The sequence below is a fragment of the Lissotriton helveticus genome, chromosome 5_1, assembly GCF_964261635.1.
Source record: "Lissotriton helveticus chromosome 5_1, aLisHel1.1, whole genome shotgun sequence".
NCBI classification, from domain to species: domain Eukaryota; kingdom Metazoa; phylum Chordata; class Amphibia; order Caudata; family Salamandridae; genus Lissotriton; species Lissotriton helveticus.
Window position 1 is genome coordinate 1800835455 of NC_136065.1, and position 18073 is coordinate 1800853527.

Sequence of the window (18073 nt, forward strand, 5' to 3'; positions counted from 1 at the left end):
AACTATAGGCCCATCAGCCTTATCGACACAGCACAAAAACTGATGGGCAGAATGATACAAAATAAAATACAAGCCTGGATGGATGATAAGGATATCCTTTCCCCGTACCAAGCCGGCTTCCGACCCTTAACTAGCTCCGTTGACCAGGTATTCCACTTTTTAACTCTCTACTGGAAAAACGTGTCTCTGACAAATGGCCCACTATATGCTGTCTTCGTAGATCTGAAGGCAGCATTTGATTTAGTACCCAGACAAAAACTTTGGATTGTTTTAAGTGATCTTGGCATTAGCCCCGAGTTATTGACTCTGCTCGTGCGTATGCACGAAAATAACTATGCAAGAATTAGGTGGGGGGGACAGGGAGATGTCACAGACTCCTTCCCCGTGGAGCGAGGGGTAAGGCAGGGATGTGTCCTGGCCCCCGCCTTGTTCTCTCTCTATATTAATGGCGTAGTAGATTTTTTAAAGAAATCTCCAACAGATGCTCCATTGCTAGATGGGGAGCGGGTTCCAGAATTAATGTTTGCTGATGACACTCTACTGGTTTCACGGACCCCCAGTGGTCTACAAAAGACAATTGATGCATTTGGAGAATTCTGTCGGATTCGGGGTTTGGAGCTAAATACCTCAAAGACCAAGTTCATGAATTTGAATCCCCCTAAGCAATTCAAGGGAAAAATATATTTTAATGGGTGTTTTTTGGAAGAAGTGAACGCTTTTACCTACCTTGGCATTTCTTTACAGGGTAATATGAATTTGAAATCTCATTTGGATTTTGTGATCTTAAAGTTCCACCAGCTGGCTGGGGCCATAGCGCAAAAATATAAATCTTCATTAACAAAACTTATTCAGCCCATAATGGAGATTTATAGTATGAAAGTGCTGGGCGCATGTCTTTATGGATCAGAGCTATGGGGCTTCACCAATCTGAGCGCTTTGACTATTGCAGAGAATAAATTTCTCCGCCAGTTGGTTGGTGTCCCACAGAGTACCCCATCGACTCCGCTCCTATACGACCTTGGGAGGAAAAAGATTGAAGATATGGCTCGATTGCGCCCACTTCTATATTGGAGGCGCATAAAGACTACGCCAGAATTGAGCCATTATGCGTCAGCTCTTATGGACATTGTTAAATCTGATCGGTTCCCTAAAATAGCTTCGCTCAAAGAAATTAGGAACTTGCTTCAAAAGTTGCACCTAGATCACTTATGGACTACCATTGACCCCTCCGCTTTTCCATCTAAAGCGATACTGAAAAAAATGTATTGGGACAAGGTATGTCATTCCGCTTTAATTTCCGATCATCCGTCTATGATGGTATCCCAGTACTTGGAGATAAAAACAATCCCAAAATATGAATTGTACTGGGATCTGATTACAAAACCCATGGACAGAAAGCTGTACTTCCAGTTTAGAGTTGGTTCCCTGCCTTTAAATGCTTTCACTTTTAAATGGTCACCAGGCAATGTAAACACATGTTGTTACTGTAAGGTACATGTTGAAGACATCCCACATTTTTTGTTTGTTTGCCCATTATATGCTGCCCCAAGAAGTAGATGGCTAAAACCGGTTTGCAGGAATCTGGGTATAAGAAAGCACCTAGAAGCTTTGAGAATATTAAGATCAAATTGTGCTCCTAATCTTGCAATCGCCGTAGCCAAATACTTGGGATGGGCCTGGATAATTCGCATGCGCACTTGAAACTCCAACTGATTAATTAAGATGGATTATATTTATTCTAGGACTAGCCCCATTTCCTCATGAACTAAGTATTGTGACTCTGACTTCCTTTTTTAAATGAATGTATTTTTAAAATGTAAATATTCGCCAGCATTTTTTCGTACTTGATTGTATTTAATGTGTATTTTAGGTTGATCTTAAAGTTTAGCATAGTATTTATAATTGTTTAGGATAGGGGAAAATGCTTTTATGACAATGCTGTCGAATAAAGTATTGAAACTTGATTGTTTATCGGTGAAGCATCTGTGGGATGACTATCCTGGTGCCTCGAAAAAGTATTCCATGGTCTGTTTCAGACAGTACTTCCTGCCCATGCTTGAATGCGAGGATCTCTTCTTTATTTACCTCCTCGCTGATCTGGCTGTTGTTTGCGTGCCTCCACCATTGGTGCCTCATAATGCTCTTCACTGCTTTTAGTGTGATGTCAGTTTCGAATTCCTGTATGAATTCCTCCATAGTGATCTGAGCAGTAGTGTTTTGCTGGAGTACAAAGTTGATTTATTCTTCCACCGTGGAAGATGATGGTTGGGAGCTTGAGGGGAGGGGGTGTATTCACACATAGTCAGCAGGGTTCTGTTCTTTCCCTGGCATGTGTATTATCTTGAAGTCATGGCCCATCGCCCATATTCCCCACCTATCGAAACGTGTTGAAATTTTGGCATTCAGATTGCAGTAGATCGTGACCAGTGCTTGATGGTCGGTTATGATTGTGAACAGCTTTCCATACAGGAACATGTGATGGTGTTCACAAGCTCAGCCAACTGGCAAGCTTTCTTACTCAGTCTGTTAGAATGCCTTTTCCACTTCCGTCAGATCCTGCTCGCATATGGGAAGTTTCGCCTCGGGGAGTCATGCCCCGGCTTGTGTTGAGCTAGGATTGCCCTCAGTCCTACAGGGCTGACGTCTATGGTGAGTTCAGTGTACAGTGACGCATAGAAGTAGGCAAGGTGGTCTGCTGATGCAACCGCCTTCCTGATGTCTGTGAACACCTCTTACACTCCTCAACTACGTGAATGGCTGTCCTTGTTTGGTAAGTTCTCGGAGTGGAGTGCTTACTGTTGCAAAGTCTTTGATGTAGCAGGAGCAGGAGCTTGCTTACCCTCGGAATGACCATAAGTTTGCTACAGTGGTTGGGGCTCGAGTTCTCCTGAGTGTTTCTACCTCGCTCGGGTTGACTGCATTCTGTTTTGGGAGAAGATGTGGCCAAAGCAGATGAGTTCTGTGTTCTCTAGTTCACACATCCTGATTTAGAGTTATCCAGCTTCTTCCAATGACTGCACACTTCTCATAGGACTTTGTTGTGTTCTTATTTTGTGCATCTGAATACCAGAATGTCATCACATTGTTCAAGCAGTTTTGACTGGCAGTATCACTCTCCTAACCATTATTCTGAAAACTTTCAGCTGCTGACGACACCCCAAAGCTTAGCCATTTGTAGCGGAAAGTCCAAAATGTGTGGAGAATGTTGTGATGTATTGCGGCTGGGGGTCAAGCTCTAGTTGATGGTAACCCTTTCAGAGATCGAGCTTGGAGAATGTGGCGGCTCAATTTAGGCAGCTGATCATGTAATTCAGGTGTGCACCGTGGTGTCTCTCTCTTGCTATGGCTGTGTTTGGTAGACGGATGTATGTCGTTACAAAACATGCTTTTACCACACATGACTTTACAACGCAGGTATTACAACGCAAGTCGTTACAACGACTTGCGTTGGGGGGCGCTGGATAGTGGATAGTTTAATTTACTATTCCAACTCCAGTCCCCTTGGATAGTAGGGAAGGTTTTGGATTGTAAATTAAACTATTCCCTATCAAACAGCGCCCTCCAGCGCAAGTCATTGTAACGACTTGCGTTGTAATACCTGCGTTGTAAAGGTACTGCGTGGTAAAAGTTTTGTTGTAAAGGATGTTTCCCTTGGTAGACGCATGTCCATGCAGATGCATATTTTGTGTGTGTTCTGCTTTCGTACAGTGACAATGAGAAACACTCATGGAGTAGAACTGTCAGCCGTTTTAATGATGTCTTGTTCACGCAGGCTCTTGAGCTCTTCCTCCACCTGAGGTTGAAGATGCACTGGGAATAAGCGGAGGTTTTGCGCCGCAGGTTTCATTGCTTCATTGATGTGAAGGGTGACCTGTGTGTTCCTTAGCTTCCGCAGCCTTTTGAAAAGTGCTTGGTGTTCCTTTGGGATGCTGTGATATGCTGACTAGTTGAATTTCATTGCAATGAGTCCCATGAGTTGTGCTGTGACGTTGTTCAGGAGACACGAAGCTGGGACATCTTCTATTAGAACATATATCTTAACTTATAGTGATAATTCATTGTATGTGAGCGTCTCTGCGAATTTCCGAGGTTCCTCACTGGGCGCTCTGCACCCCATTAAAACACGTCCATGCTAGATGGTGACAGGTTTGAGGTTTGGCACCATTTTACTGTATTCTGACACACATGCTGTTGCACGTGGCTGTACTGTCCAGTCCAAATGGAGCTATGTGCCGCCCGACCACAAGATCTATTGAGGCAGTCTTTTGTATTTCTTTTCTTTCCAGTAGGTGTCGGTGTTCTGGCTGCTTTTTTGGTGCTGCCACTTCTGCCATGAGGTATAGGCGCTCGCTGGTGCGGGGGCAAAATCTGAGTTTACTGAAGATCTTCAATTGTCTGCATCCATGTGCTTTGCTTGGTGATTCAAGTATGTCCTCGCTCTGCCCAGTCATCCCCTTTCTGGCTTCTAATGACCCCCTCTGCAGACGCTGGTGAAGTGGTTGTCTGTATTGCAATTTCGCCACTGTTGTCCCATAGCCAGGCAGGTGTCAACCTGCGGATATGTTAGTCCACATCGATAGCATGTTCTTTCAGCCTTAGCAGTTGTGGGCGCATGTCTGTCAAGTTTTGTGCTCCCTTCTGTGATCTGATTGACTTGTTCGAGCATTCACGCTCGGCCACTTTCCATGTTGATGGCGTGCGATATGGCACTAGTTTCCATACTTGCCTAGTGTTTTGTCTAGCGTGTATAATACCTTCAGTATTTTTGTTTGAAACCCGGTGGAGTAGCACCCTCCAAAGATGTGCAGTCGTATTGACTCCTCGTTGAATTTGTCAAAATTCACAGTAAGTTACAAGCTTTCGCAATCTTGTTGTGAAGTTGTCTAGTGATTCATCCGCTCTCTGGCATGCCGTGTTGAAGTGTACCTTTCTTTATCAACATTGTGCTGTGGATCAAAGCTGTCTGTGAGGCATTTGATTGGGTCTCTGTATGTGGTAATGGACTCCGGCGGGAACGTTACTAGGAGGTCTTCTACGGCATCGCCAACTATGTGGAACAGATCTTTAGCCTGTTCATCTGAGTGAGCTTTGCAGGTGGCTCACAGGTAATGCTCAAATCGTCAAATCCATTTTTCCCACCACGCACCTTTTATTTGGGAGTCTGAGAGTTTGAAAGGTAGAAGGTGTCGAAAGATTGCCCTTGAGATACATTCTTCGGTCATTGTGAGAGCCACATCGCTGAACTTTGGTCACAGCTTCTTCCGCTTTTTTCTTTTCTTTTGTTGTAAATAGCGCTTTACAGTAGGTTGCCTGACTTCAAATGTCCTCGCCCATTCAAATTTATGTGCATTTAGTCTTGCCTGGTGCAAAGATGGCCATTCACATGTGTTTCTATCAGGAGTGGGCGTAGTGGGCATGGCGGGGCTATGCGGAGTGCCACGGAGACAAAACCAATCTCCACACACTCCACGTAGGTCCGATCCGCGCCGTCCGCCGCCCTCCACCCTCCACCCGCACTATTAAACTGTTAAAAAAGAACACTTTAAAACACCTTACCTTATCGGCGGCGTCCCCGGGCTTCCCTCTTCCTCCATCGCGCCTTCTTCTTGAAATCTGCGCATGTGCGGGCACCCGCGCATGCGCAGTTTTCAAGAAGAAGTCGTGATGGAGAGAGAGGGTAGTCCGGGGACGCCACCAATATGGTAAGGTGTTTTAAATTGTTCTTTTTTAACATTTTAATAGTGTGGGCGGGAGGCAGGTGGGAGGCTAGCCCTGCCGCAAGAGTGCCTGTTTCGCCTACTACGGGGAACGCGGAACAGGCAAAATTCCACAAATTCCGTGTGCGGAATGAAGTTGTCACCCCACCCCTAGCCTCTATGCCTTAAGTTGGATTTGCCTGATTTAAAAATGGCCATTCCCATTGAATTGCATGGGGAGACCGGCTTGACTCAAATATATGATGCTGAGGTTTCGCGAGTTCTCATAGGATTTCATGCCTGAGTGCTCCCTGGGCACTCTGATTGTTAGCAATGCCTCCTGGGGTGCTCTTTGTATTGTATCAGTCGCGCTCTTTTTTAAAAGCACGCATTGGAAAAGCTGAAGTTTGGCATGGGATCGCGTTCACCTGTGGATGGGCTCGTAGGGTCATGGGGCCTGTGCAATGAAACACTGGTGCACAAAAGAATGGTGAGGTGGAGCTTTGATCCCACCTTCACTCGCCAGATGTCATGTCCCATTGGTGAACCCCCAGAAGAAAGCACACGGTGGCAGGTAAGTGTGTGTCACGCTACTTTATTCCTTATTGCAGGCATCAGCAGCGAGGATACTGCCTCGGCTTATGTGTATGCTGCAATGCCTGCAAGTGCACATGTTTCCTACTCCTCCCTCCCGCTGCCCGGAAGTGGTGGTTAGTTGTCCAGTGTGTGGCAGATCTTAGTGCTCTGCCACTTCTCCACCACTGCGACACGTATTATGTTCTTTCTGCAGTCCTTCCTGAAAAAAGGCATACGTCTACACTTAAGAAGATATTCTATGAAAAAGTGCTCTGGGATTTAGGCACGTGGGTGGGACTATTCAGATGCTTCTGACTTCAATGGAGATTCCCCTATGAGAGAACTGGAGCTACAGGTAAGAAACTAATACTTCCTCAATGCCCTTCCAGCTCCATGTTGTGTGGAGTGGCCTCTTTTTTAACACCTCAAAAAATCCAAAGTTATCAATCTGCTCGCTGTTACCAACATTGCTACATGCTCTGCATCTGAGTGTGCAGAAAGGGAAAAGACAATAAAACTGATGTTAACTTGGTGGTGTGGCACTTATACATACCTGCGCTGTCACTGTGTGGTGTGAAGTCATTGCGGAGCCACATTACACTACCTAGTGGCACGTGGGAGCACTGCTACAAAAGTTTCTAGATGCAATCCAGTGCCTGGGAAATAGTCTAAGGAGGGATCCTGCAATTGGATTATCCACCAGGTAGAATACTACCGTACATTACTCAAGTTTTAGTTGTAGCTGGAGTGTGGTGACATACCAGTTTTCCTGGACACCTTGGGCCCTTTACAGCGGCAGACCTCTTGTTTGAAGGAGGCAGCTAAAAAAATTACCCTATCCCAGCCGCGGTTGGTAGTGGTAGTACCTGCCGGGCGGTGACATGGGGAGGGGGAGGGGCAGGATGGGGGGTAGTAAACTATGGATTACGGAGGTTTACAGGTAAGTAAACATATAAATAAATAAAACGAATTTAGTTGCGCGCACTGCATCGTATTTGCACCTAAGCCTTGATTCATGTTTAATAGAAACTCTAAACCCCAAGGCCAGACCTGTCTAGAGTTACAAAAGCAAAACACACAGGATAATGGACAGAATGTTGCACAATGGCAAAACATTCACCAACAGTCACAGATCTGGGTTTAATCCATCGTTATTTTGCTCACCAAGCCACCCCAGTTCAGTCTTGACTCTGTGCCTCATGGGAACAGACCGAACTGCCAAGCCATGTCTTCCCTGGACCGGAATCAAGCATCCTAGGACTGGTTTCTGTCTATCTGCCGTCATCAGCCGGGATAGCTTGACTCCAGTGGGTTAGTGAGCACGGGACCCACGTCTGGGCATACCCTTCCCACATAGGGTGAACAGCAAAACGCACAAGATGATGGATGGAATGTTGCACAATGGCAAAACATTCACCCCCAGTTAATGATCTGGGTTTAATCCATCGTTATTTTGCTCACCAAGCCACCCCAGTTCAGACATGGCCATATGCAAATCAGTCTTGACCCTGTGCCTCATGGGAACAGTCCAGACCGAACTGCCAAGCCATGTCTTCCCTGGACCGAAATCAAGCATACTAGGACCGGTTTCTGGCTATCAGCCGTCTTCAACCAGGATAGCTTGACTCCAGTGGCTTAGTGAGCACGGGACCCACGTCTGGGCATACCCTTCCCACATCTGGTGAACAGCAAAACACACAAGATGATGGATAGAATGTTGCACAATGGCAAAACATTCACCCCCAGTCACAGATCTGGGTTTAATCCATCGTTATTTTGCTCACCAAGCCACCCCATCTCAGACATGGCCTATGCAAATCAGTCTTGACCCTGTGCCTCATGGGAACAGTCCAGACCGAACTGCCAAGCCATGTCTTCCCTGGACCGGAATCAAGCATCCTAGGACCGGTTTCTGGCTATCAGCCGTCTTCAGCCAGGATAGCTTGACTCCAGTGGCTTAGTGAACACGGGACCCACATCTGGGCATACCCTTCCCACATAGGGTAAACAGCAAAACACACAAGATGATGGACGAAATGTTGCACAATGGCAAAACATTAACCCCCAGTCACAGATCTGAGTTTAATCCATTGTTATTTTGCTCACCAAGCCACCCCAGTTCAGACATGGCCATATGCAAATCAGTCTTGACCCTGTGCCTCATGGGAACAGTCCAGACCGATTGGCCAAGCCATGTCTTCCCTGGACCGGAATCACGTCCACGTCTGGGCATACCCTTCCCACATAGGGTGAACAGCAAAACACACAAGATGATGGACGGAATATTGCACAATGGCAAAACATTCACCCCCAGTCACAGATCTGGGTTTAATCCATCGTTATTTTGCTCACCAAGCCACCTCAGTTCAGACATGGCCATATGCAAATCAGTCTTGACCCTGTGCCTCATGGGAACAGTCCAGACCGAACTGCCAAGCCATGTCTTCCCTGGACCGGAATCAAGCATCCTAGGACTGGTTTCTGGCTATCAGCCGTCTTCAGCCAGAATAGCTTGACTCCAGTGGCTTAGTGAGCACGAGACCCACATCTGGGCATACCCTTCCCACATAGGGTGAACAGCTAAACACGCAAGATGATGGACGGAATGTTGCACAATGGCAAAACATTCACCCCCAGTCACAGATCTGGGTTTAATCCATCGTTATTTTGCTCACCAAGCCACCCCAGTTCAGACATGGCCATATGCAAATCATTCTTGACCCTGTGCCTCATGGGAACAGTCCAGACGGAACGGCCAAGACATGCCTTCCCTGGACCGGAATAACGCCCACGTCTGGGCATACCCTTCCCACATAAGGTGAACAGCAAAATACACAAGATGATGGACGGAATGTTGCACAATGGCAAAACATTCACCCCCAGTCACAGATCTGGGTTTAATCCAGTTCAGACATGGCCATATGCAAATCAGTGTTGACCCTGTGCCTCATGGGAACAGTCCAGACCGAACTGCCAAGCAATGTCTTCCCTGGTTCGGAATCAAACATCCTAGGACCAGTTTCTGGCTATCAGCCGTCTTCAGCCAGGATAGCTTGACTCCAGTGGCTTTGTGAGCACGGGACCCACGTCTGGGCATACCCTTCCCACATACGGTGAACAGCAAAACATACAAGATGATGGACGGAATGTTGCACAATGGCAAAACATTCACCCCGAGTCACAGATCTGGGTTTAATCCATCGTTATTTTGCTCACCAAGCCACCCCAGTTCAGACATTGCCATATGCAAATCAGTCTTGACCCTTTGCCTCATTAGAAGAGTCCAGACCGAACTGCCAAACCATGTCTTCCCTGTACCAGAATCAAGCATCCTAGGACCGGTTTCTGGTTATCTGCCGTCTTCAGCCAGGATAGCTTGACTCCAGTACCTTAGTAAGCACGGGACCCACGTCGGGGCATACCCTTCCCACATAGGGTGAGGGAAAAGGATACAGTGGAGACAGATGAGAAAAATGGGGTTGAGTCCAAGGTGCAGTGGATTTTGCATTTTAGGTGTGCAGATATTTCTTTTACTAAAGGAAACCACTAGTTTGGGAAAGGAATTATTGTGCTGCTTGGGGATTGTTGAGTTTTGAGCTAGCTCACCCCATTCTTCCTCCCTGAGAAGCCTGTGACCTCTTGCCATCATTGTCATTGAGTGACAAATGCTGAAGGGTTTGTTCTTGACGCAGTTTTTCTGTAGTAGGACACACCCAGAGACCTCAGAGGTAAACAGCCACAACACTCATGACTGAGGACCAGTAGCCCATGTGGTCTGATACTGATACTACAGCATATTCTATGAATGAACTGAGGTAAATATATATGGCGAATGTACAACACAGTATCTGATATCCAATTGTTCCTAAGGGATTGTTCGGGACTTAATGTAAATGATTGGGGGTTATGAATTAGACACCTTTTCCCTGTAGAGGCAAATTCATAATAAATCATTGCTAGTATGATGCTTTCTGGGTAGTGTTTCATCTGATGCCTATGGTATGACTTGACCATCTTACCTGAGATATTTAATGACTGAATACTTTGCTTTGTATTTTAGGTAAACCTTGCCCAGCTAAGAGGGACCTATAGAATGCGACACAACACTGTGCAGATCAAATTAGATATACCTGCATGGAAGCTGCACAACCTGACAATGAATGATCTACAACATCTCAGGAGGAAGGTATGCCCCAAAAAACTTGGTGATTTCAACAAGCATAATCCTAAATCCTGTCAGGATAGATATGGTAGTTAGAGAATATTCATTTCCTGCACACTCCTGGGCAAAACATTTTTTGTTTTTGGATTTAATAAACAAGATAACAAGAGTTCAGATCTACCACACAAATTCATCTCAGGCTAATTTCCCAGATTGTACTGATGTCTCGAGATTGCAAATGTGCAGTTTATAGGAATAGGCAATCTTTCATTGTATGGCTGGGGTGCAGTATTTATTTTTTGCATTAGTTACTGTGTTTCTAATGTCTGGCTTTCAGTTTACACCTTTCATTGGGCAAAATAAATCACCCTCCTTTTTTGGTTTAAGATTCTCATGTTAACCAGACAGTGTTACATATTTTCCGCATTCTAAAATAGTTCTAGAAATGTTCTGAATAGGGCAACAAAGTAATACTTTTATTTATTACTTTCTTACATTCCAACTTACCCTATTCCCAGCTTGTATATGCTGCTGCTACTTTTTAGTGGAACCAGAAACCAATACCATTCTAAATGGAAACAGTGCACAGCCAGTACCTTTTTACGTTATGTGATGGTCCTAAATGCATTACACACAATCATATCCATGTCCGAAACCAGAGCTTAAGGCCATCCATAAACCGCTCAACCTTGACTTGGCCAGTTTGAAAGGAACTGGCCACGACATGGAAAGGCATTGATCCAAATATGGTTCTGATGAGGACATGACCTTCACATTCAATTGAGAGCTGCATCACATAGCTGGGAAAATAATAAAGTTTTTCTCATCTTTAGTCAATCTGGTGAGGCCCAGCATACTTCAGTGTTGACAATATCTGCTGATGATCACATCATTTTCTACAAGTCAATAGCCCCACACGGTGCCCTCAGACTACATTAAACTAAAACCAATGTATTCCTGTTAAGCCGTGTATGCTGATTTATTAGTCAAAAAAATCCCATCCTAATTTTTGGGTCACTCTACTTCTTTCTTTATAAACTCATTCAATACGGGATTTCTCTTAGATGCTGAATTTAGTGCTGGAACCTATATAGTCTCTGTGGTCCTAGCCTCATTACACATTCGCCGCCAGCTGGAAAATATGCTTATTTTCATGAATCCAGTTTATCATCACCAGGTGGTGTGCGCCTTGATGATCACCAAGCTTTGCTATGCCACCACATTTTGGGGAGTAGAAATGGACTCCCAGAATGTCAGGTAGTCTGGTTCCAATGTATCCATTATTCTTCTGTCTTCTTGATTATAAAAAACAGCAACTTTGATAGCATCTTCCAGTGCATTCACCAACTGCATTGGCTACCAGTTGCACTGTGTGTTATCAATATTGCAGATGTTGGAGCCAGACTTACTGTAAGCTCCTAAATCTGAAGACTGTGTTCCTCATTGCATTCACTTCTGTGCATTGCGTCGTTAAGCTATAGGAACTGTGATTCCTGACTCTGTGCGCTGCCTTCTTCACTGATAGGCTGGTGCTTTGGACTTGAGCAGCCTTTCTGAAAATTGGTTCACCCTTACATGAGATACTGAAGAATACAAAAAAGTAACAGATAGAACGCTTGAATTAATTTTAGCCACTGGTAATCCCTTGGGCCACATCCCAAGTTTGTCGTCATTTTGCAGACCATGCCACCTCAGTTTGGGCCCAGACATATGCAAATCAGTCTTCACCCTGCTCCAGTGGGGACAGTGCTGCCCAAACAGCCAGGCCAGAGCCTTCCTGAAATGGAACACAAGCAACCGAGAACTGGTTTGGATTTAGTTAGGGTTCATCAGTCAGTTACAGTTTGGTTCCAGTGGCACAATGTAAACGGTACTCACATCTAGGCATACCCATCCCACTTACAGCGACACTATAGTATACAAAGAAATGATGGATGGAATGCTTGAATTAATCCCAGCCACTGTTAATCTCTCTGGAGTGCATCCCAGTAATCTTTATTTTGCACACCATGCCACTTCAGTTTGGACCTAGCTATATTTAAATCAGTCTTGACTCTGCTCCAGTGGGAACAATCAAACCCAAACTGCCAAGTCAGGTCCTCTCTGAAATGGAACACAAGCAACCCAGGACCATCTTCACACTATTTAGCGCTCATTGGCCAGATAAAGCTTGGTTGCAGTGGCACATTGTACACTGGACCCACTACTGGACATACCTGTTCTACCTAGGATGACACACTAAAGTATACATAAAGGTGACAGATGGAATGCTCAAATTAATCTCAGCCTTTGGCAATCACTTGGGCTGCATCCCACTCTATCTTCTTGGTCAAGCAGCCAATTAAAAACACTTCCCGGACACCACCCAAGGCCAGTACATTTATCCAAACACTAACTTTTGCTCAACCTGCTCTACTCAGCAGTATGTGCTATATAAATACATAAATAAATCCATTTTTTGTATGTGCATGCTGGAGGGAACAATAGAAAATTTCCTTTGGCCTCTTTGAGTAATCCATTATACGTTTCAGGCAACTGATTGCAATAGTTGCCATTCAGCACTTTCCAAATTAAGTGTTTCACAATATTGTCGGAGCAGTTTATGGTAATTTACTGCACTGCCATATTGGTTGTTCAGTTGTGTGGCTTTGTCTCCTTTCCTATTGTTTTCACTTCCTGTTTTGATAATAACTAGCTGCCCTGCTGGCAGCACATGAAAAAGGTTTCTCCAAATGTTGTTGGTAATTGCACCCAGCCCAAGAGTCCCATCCTTGCACATTAGCCTCACCCCCATGCCAATGTAGCCCCGTTTTGCTCCTTTGTGCAGTACAAAGTAAATGGCAGAACAGTTCATGTCTTAAGCGGAGTAGGACAGCTGGGACAATCTTTAACCTGCCATGCACGAGAGGAAGGGGAACCATCTGGCCACTGATGAAAGTATATAATGCATAGTGTGTCCCAGGTGTCACGAATGGGGCTGGGTTTGGGGATGCCACAAGAGTGCCCTTCTCTAGCTATAGGAAAATTGTATATGCTGGAGGCTTTTACACTTGCCACTCACACCTTCCGTCATATTATGCACCTGGAGTTAAACTAGCGACACATAGCCAACAGTGTTCAGATAGCCTCACTATTATTGTGGGTCAGTGTGTGGGCTAATCCGCACGCTCAATCTGTAGAGATATCATTTTGGACTGTCTCAGTTTGGATAAATGGAGCACCATTCCCTGATGAAAATGACATCTCACCCACATTTCAGGAGCTGGGGTTGGAGAATTAAAAAAGATGATAAATCATTGGTCAAGAGCCACTATTGAGATTTTGTAAAACTAGAAGACTACAAACTGAGTTAACTTAAAACACAGTGAGTGTTGTTTTTTTACAGACACTACACTAGCGCAGAGCCCGTTTTTATTTGACACTTTGCCTCACTCTATGGGAGAGGTCTCTCCTTATCTGTTTTAGGGTTGGAACAGTTTGGCGGCTCATGAGCACAGGTAACCGAAATGATATGTTTTGGGGACATATTTTAACTCTGAACAATCACTATTACACTATATGTTTTTCTCCAACTTTTGTAGGTACCATCGCAGACATTTGCTCAAACCTATTTTAAAATCATTGGGCCATCGCAAATGTAGTGAGGCTTTGTTCCATTTGCAACCATTTAGTACACCTGCAATTTGTTTCTAGGTATGCTCTTTTCTAAAACCTGCAGTTAGAACTAGAAGAACCTTGGTGGCCCGCCTTGTTGATACAAAATGTTCTGCTTGTTGCTTTTTAAATTCTGTATTTTACGCTTTTCATCATGGTTTTAACACTTTTTACCTGTTTGTTTTATTTGGTGCCTTACGTTTTATACAAATGTTGTTTAATGTCAGATTGCTTTGTGTCTTTTATGGCCAAAAATTTGCAGAATAAAGATTAATTAAAGTAAAGTGTAATGGCTTCTCCTGATATATTATCTTTTTGCTGTATCGTAATGGAATATTTTCAATTTCAATTGGCAAAACAACACATTTCATTAGAATTGCAGCCTACATTTGCAGTGGAAGAACAAGTTCCAACTTTGTATTCATTGTGTCAAATTTATCATGGTGGCTGATCTTCTAGTTCCTTCCTGTTCTTTTTGTGTGAGACATTAGGAGCCTGCAACGCAGAATCATTCCAGGTTCACAGCCAGAACACTGGACACCACTTCCTGCTTCAAGGACTGGGACGAAAGTGTGAGAAGGAACAGCGCACATATGAAGGGACTGCAAGGGTAGAGACACACTTTCCTAGAAGTGGAAGAACAACTGTAACATAGCGGGTAGAAATCATGGAGCATACATTTTTAGGATATACTTTTCTACATCGTCATTTACCTGTGAACCCTGATACCTGGACATGACAGCTGGGGACAAAGGTGAAATGAATGTAGGGGACCTCATCTGCATGACAAAAATTATTACAAGCATTGCAGCCATATTCAGGAAATAATTATGCAAGCTAATACAAGAAAGACCCCACAAAAGAGAGAGTGTTGTGACTGAGGCATTATTAAATCTCACAAGAGAGGAATACAAATAAGGCCCAAAGAGATAAAGCAAGAGATACCCATCAAACCAATGTGAAAACTGTCCTCAGACTATGATGAGAAAGAATGTGAGTTTTTCAGATTGGAGCAAAGCATGGACACAGTAGAAAAGACACCCTCAATGGCCGGCCTGTAGAGTATCTTCCTCTTTTTTCGGCTCTACTTCCCCCCCATGGCTATTTCCTTCATGGTCATTTACTGCTCTTTTTGCTATATTCGGTCACAACTCGTACTCTTTTAGTGAATGTGAGGGTGGCAAAAGAACCACACCAGAGACATCGCATGTGGGCCACAGACGTCCTTCATCCTCACAAATTGAAGAATCCTTTACAAAAATTGAAGGTATGGCCTGAAAAGTCCCATTCAGAGATGGGGAAGCTCTGGACATGTATAAGATGTCAAATGAAGTGTGAAAAAAGCAATTCTGCGGAGAAAACAAACAAATACAGTGAATAAACCTTTGAAATGTGCTTAGGCACTCTCAGCATGAGCCAGATAAATGAACTGACCCTGTGAGGCAACTACCAGTACAGTGCATTTTGAGAGATGGAACCTGCTGCTCCTTAAAGGAATAATAATTGTATTTCAGTCTTGTGCACCTTTGACCAAACAGGCCCCTTTTACTTCATGTTTTTTCTCTCTCTCATTAGTGTTTCAGTGTTAGTTCTTGCTTGCAGCTCAGGTTACACTTGATGTGCAATGCTTTCTTATGTAGATAAAGAGAAAACTTTGAATAAATGTGCCCTGTTTAAGCTGTTGAGGGTGGGCATGCGTTGAGATACTGACAGCCATTAAAACCAATACAATACCTGGAATACATTTGTTTTATATTTCAGGAGGTGCCTCAATGAGTAATGTCTTGTAACAATTTCCCTAATTTGCACTGCAAGTATGTTATGTTATACAGATTTTCAGAGACTCCTTTACCTGGGAAGGTTTCCTGTCCCTGAACAGGTGTGAGCCTAGCCAAACTTTGGGCCTAGTGAAACTACTCAAAAACCAGGTCTTCAGCTTCTTGTGGAATTCTATAAGTAAGGAATAGGCTCTTATGTGTGGCGGCAGATCGTTTCACACTTTAGGAGCATTGTAGGAGATAGCTCAACCACTGGTTCTGTTTTTCTGTATGTGTGGAATATGTGCAACCAGGAGTCCAAATGCAGAGAGGTGTCTGGAAGGTTTGTGAAAACCGATGCGGTTGTTGAGGTTTGCTAGGCCAGTGTTATGTAGTGCGTTGAAAGGGTGGGTGAAGAGTTTGACCTGGCAGTTAAAACCACTTGCCAAGCCTTAAACTCACCTTTATTACACATAGGCCACCCCTACGTTAGGCCCTAGGTAGGCTTATGGGATGGGTGCTTTGTAACTAAAAGTTAGAACATGTACTTTTAAGTTTCACATGTCCTGGTAGTGACAAAAAGGCTAAATTTATTTTTCACTCCTGTGAGGCTTAATCCTCTCGTAGACTTGCATTGGGAATTCCTTGAAACACTTTTAAGCTGTAGTTCCTGATTAGAAAGGAGTAGCTGAATCTTGTTTCTTATCTTTGGAAAGGTAATGATAAATCCTTTTTTTTAAAAACATATTTTATTATTTTCAAAAACAACCAAACATAGGAAAAAAGCATTCAATATGACATTGCCAACTTCACTAATTATCCAGTATTAGGGGTGTCTTTCATAGATTCACATGCCTGAATCATTCCCCGTCGTCGAGACGGGAGCCTCCGGTATATAGAAAAGTAATGTCCTATAGACATACATAAAGAAGAATAGGCCTAAGGGCCTAACCTTAGTAGCCTATCTTTGTCCTTATGCAAAAAGGACCAAACTCTTAGAGCCAGCCAATCAGCTATCACCTCCCTCTAGAACCTTCCTGGCAGGAGCCTCAGTCTCTCAGATTTTCTACCGCACGTTGTGCTAGGGAGTCTCCAACCTGAGTTCTCCTCAGGATCTCTACAACTCCTACTTATTCACTGGTTAAAGTGAGTTCTTTCTCAAAATCTCGAACAGGGATTCTTCAGACTCTTCTCCTTGCAGTAAGTGATTTCTTTCTTCAAAATTCTAAAGGAATGTCTGAATCCCAGAAGAAATCCCTTTTCAGGGCCTGCTCTTCATGTGGGAAGAAAAGGCTACATGTGGAGGACAAGCATGACCTGTGCTTATATTGCCTTTATCCTGACCACATCCCTAAAGACTGTAAGATATGTCGGTCTTTCCCTAACAAGACCTTGAGGGATAGATAAGGTCGACTGCTAATTTGGCTTGACAGGCTTAAACAAAGGGATAATGTGGAGTCCTCAGAGGGGAGCTTTTCCATGACCTCGGAAGTCTCCCACAAGAGGCCAAGGGTGGAGTCCCCTGGCCCCTCAGACACTCCTCCTATGAAGGTCCAAAAGAAATCTTCAGAGGCAAGATCGACAACATCTTCAGTGTCTGACAAAGGCTCTCATGCCTTTAAGAAGCCTATTCACTCATCCAGTAAGCCTGCGACATCTTCAACGCAGAAAAGAGTTATGACGCCACTTGCCGTCTCCACAACAACGACGACTGTGTCGACGACGACAGCGTTGTCTGTTTTCGCCTCGACGACGACCACTCCATCATCGTCATCAGCGGGTAAACCTATTCCATCTATAATACTGCCGCAGCCGTCGTCGACGAAGACCTCGTCGACGACGAAGTCAGGCCCGTCGACGACGACACCGTCGACGAAGAACCCATCGACGATGAAGGTAGGCCCGTCGACGATGACGGCGTCGAGGACGAGTCCGCCGTCGACGAGAGAATCGACGTCGAGGACGTCGACGAAGAAGACGTCGACGAGGAATGAATCGTCGACGAGCGCGTCGACGACGAGCACATCATCGACGAAGACATTGTCGACGAAGAAAGTCTCGTCTACAGAAACACCGACGACGAAGATCATGCCGTCGACGACGGTACCGTCGACGGGAGGGTCGTCGACGGAATTAGACATTATTGAACCGTGGAAGAAGTCCAAACTAATAGAAACGTTGTCTTGGACCCTACCACCGTCGACCACACCAGGGATGACAGCAGGGGC

General features: G+C 44.6%; 1 protein-coding gene across 1 annotated transcript in view; it reads left to right on the top strand.

The window, feature by feature from the left end:
* LOC144752810 (uncharacterized) overlaps window positions 1-18073 on the top strand; it is a 280659-nt gene that overhangs the window by 204816 nt on the left and 57770 nt on the right. The window contains exon 6 of the mRNA XM_078640659.1: window positions 10333-10458. Coding sequence (XP_078496785.1) covers window positions 10333-10458 — 126 coding nt within the window. The remainder of the gene's footprint in view (window positions 1-10332; window positions 10459-18073) is intronic.